This window comes from Lingula anatina, chromosome 2, assembly GCF_051362555.1.
Source record: "Lingula anatina isolate TDL-2025a chromosome 2, LinAna3.0, whole genome shotgun sequence".
NCBI lineage: Eukaryota > Metazoa > Brachiopoda > Lingulata > Lingulida > Lingulidae > Lingula > Lingula anatina.
In genome coordinates, this window is record NC_141768.1 from 5,551,590 (window position 1) to 5,554,230 (window position 2,641).

At 34.4% G+C, this 2,641-nt stretch overlaps 1 protein-coding gene across 1 annotated transcript; it reads right to left on the bottom strand.

Annotated features, from left to right (window-relative positions):
- Nucleotides 1-109: 109 nt before the first annotated feature.
- Nucleotides 110-2,507, bottom strand: LOC106176877 (H/ACA ribonucleoprotein complex subunit 1). Its single transcript, XM_013559441.2, has 7 exons — nucleotides 2,426-2,507; nucleotides 2,071-2,118; nucleotides 1,717-1,806; nucleotides 1,336-1,484; nucleotides 1,150-1,209; nucleotides 877-997; nucleotides 110-711 (listed from the first exon to the last, which is right to left on the bottom strand). Exons 2-7 carry the CDS (start codon nucleotides 2,102-2,104, stop codon nucleotides 554-556), a joined length of 612 nt encoding a protein of 203 aa, XP_013414895.1. The 5' UTR covers nucleotides 2,105-2,118; nucleotides 2,426-2,507; the 3' UTR covers nucleotides 110-553.
- Between the last annotated feature and the right edge of the window lie 134 nt (nucleotides 2,508-2,641).

Genomic DNA, 2,641 nt, shown 5'->3' on the forward strand with positions numbered 1-2,641 from the left:
AAATTTTCAGGAAAAAATATACACGTTACTGGATTGTTTTGAGGCAAGAGTATTAAGGAAGTTGGGTGGGGTGGGGAGGGTTATGCCATTCCAAAAAAGACAAAAAAAATTCATTGATACTTTTTACTTTCATTTGTACAAGTTACAGTAAAATGATATTTCATACAAAAATACAAGATTCTTCCATCTATTGCTGGAAATCTGATATTACAACATTACTATTATTAAAACTGAGGAGCAATGTTAAAGAGACCACAGGTTATTCTCTATGATTCCCTTCATTATTTTTCTCTATTCCTTGCATATTCACTCTTTCCATCTAACAGCAGCAATTGTTTCCTAAAGTAAGACCATTTGTATCACTTTCATATCTTACACTTCCATTTGCACACCACTATCTGCACAGAATGGTGTACTTCATCAACTACTTCAGAGGTTTGTTGTCATTTCATAAAATAAGTCGAGAGGATTATCCATGGCAGTATGGAAATGTATCTCTTGCTGTTGATACCTAAAAAAGGTCCACATCTTTAAAATGGGGCACCTTGTCCTTTCAATATCCACCCCTTCCTCTGAATCCACCTCCTCCCCTTCCTCTAAATCCACCCCCTCCTCCTCCTCTACCAAATCCTCCTCGTGCTCCTCCCCTGCCTCCACGAAATCCACCTCCTCGCCCACCTCGATCAAAGCCACCTCTCCCTCCTCTGCCACCTAAAATAAATGCCACAAGATATAATTAAGCATTCTGACATCTATTCCAACAATGGTAAACTGGCAGTCTTCTCTGCTTTGAAGCATTTACATGTTTATTCTCCTGATGGCAGTTCTGTTATTGTAAGCATTTCTTTTAAACATAATGTTGCAAACAATACTTGCCTCCTCTTCCACCCCCTCTTCCTCCTCCTCTCCCACCTCTACCCCTGCCTCTTCCTCCAGCACCTTTAGGTTGGGGTAGGAACCTTTCTAGTGGGAGTAATTTGTATGGGTCTATGTAAAACTGAAAATAACAAACATAATATCTTCAAACTGAACACTATTAAGCAGACACAATATTCAATTTTCTATATACATGAAAGAAAAGAACATTTTTGTTATTAAGTTCACTATGTATATAATAATCACTACATATGCATCAACAAAAAAGCTCACTTTCTGATCTGTGTTAAATGACTTTGCCTTCATGTCATCAGACAGTTTCACGGAGAAAAACTGAAATTTCTGTCAAGGAATAACAAATTGTCAATTTCACATAATAAGCAAAATATTTCAGTAAATGCATGCAAAAGCCAATAATGACAGTTACATAAACTTAGATTTTATAGCAAAAAAGGATACAAAGTCACGGATTGGTCCAAATATTTCATCCACTTTTCCGATTTGCTGTTTATTTTCTAAATATACTGGTGCATTGAAATATGGAATTTTTTCATTGGTACACTTGCAAACTATATCATCTTCACATGGCTGCATATACTGGCCAAGTTCTGAAATAAATTTGTAGAAATATTATAGGTTGTTGAAATTATTTCTCTGTAAATACCCTTTTTAAAAGTATTCCCTAGAAAATGCAAGCATTTATGTCTTGTATATAAAACAAACTTAACAAGGTTTTAAAAAACACTTAGATCAACAGCATCCAGATTATTTAGCCGATGAATAACTGGCTTTGAGGAAGATTTTGGGAACCTGAAATTTTGACAGTTTCACTTAACCTACCTACAACATGTTCTGGTGGTCCATAGTCTTGTTGATAACCACCTCTACCACCTCCTCTGCTACCACCACCTCTTCCCCCTCTGAATCCACCTAGAAAAATAGAATATGTGTCATGATGTTTGAAAAGATAGCTCACTAAAATTGGCTTGTGAAAATTTGTAAAATGTAAACAGAAATTACAATTAAAAATATGAACACTTAAAACAATTTTATTTGGTTATTCTGTCGATATAGCTAAAATATGCTTTTATTCACCCTGTGCATTTTCGAGATTTCTGATAAATAAGTGCATGACCGCAATTCACTATGTTATGTCTATAATGGTATGAATGATCAAATATATGGTTAACTTACCTCTGCCACCACCTCCTCGGCCTCTAAAACTCATAGTTGACCTTTTCCCTAAAATTTCAAATTTTTTTAATTTGCAATAAACATATGCTAACAACATAAATGGTAGATCAGATCGTTGTATTTTAGCCTAAAATTTAGTTGTTTTTTTTTTTTTGTTTTTTTTGGCCCGAGCGGCGAGTCTGAAGCTTCACTTTGTACTATTTATGTTGGGTAAATGTTTTCAAGCAGTGATCAGCTGCTCTACTAAGGTGTACCTTCTTTATTCTGTTTTACTTTATATTTACTATATAACTTTTCTGTCCCATCTATCTTACAATCAACGATTAACTACATCAACATATATAATATTTGTTACCTTATTTCTGAAAAACCACGTTGTGCTCTATATTGCGGGTGGTGGGTACTTGAGTAAACGAGCATTTCCCCGATAATTAACTATGTAAAGTATATTTAACATAGTTAAACAAAATATCAGACGAGCTATATTATTTGCTTAAATAAGGGTGTTTTGTCAAGAAATATTTTTATGGCATTTTTATTATCAAACTATTTTCAAATGCTATGTCGTTAT

Bases quoted from the DNA above. Each gene is read 5' to 3' on its own strand.
- LOC106176877 (XM_013559441.2), bottom strand. From the start codon at position 2,104: ATGAGTTTTAGAGGCCGAGGAGGTGGTGGCAGAG. The intron at 1,210-1,335 runs GTATCCTTTTTT...CAGAAATTTCAG, and splicing joins TTGGACCAATCCGTGACTTT to TTTTTCTCCGTGAAACTGTC. The intron at 712-876 runs GCAAGTATTGTT...CATTTATTTTAG, and splicing joins AAGAGGGGGTGGAAGAGGAG to GTGGCAGAGGAGGGAGAGGT.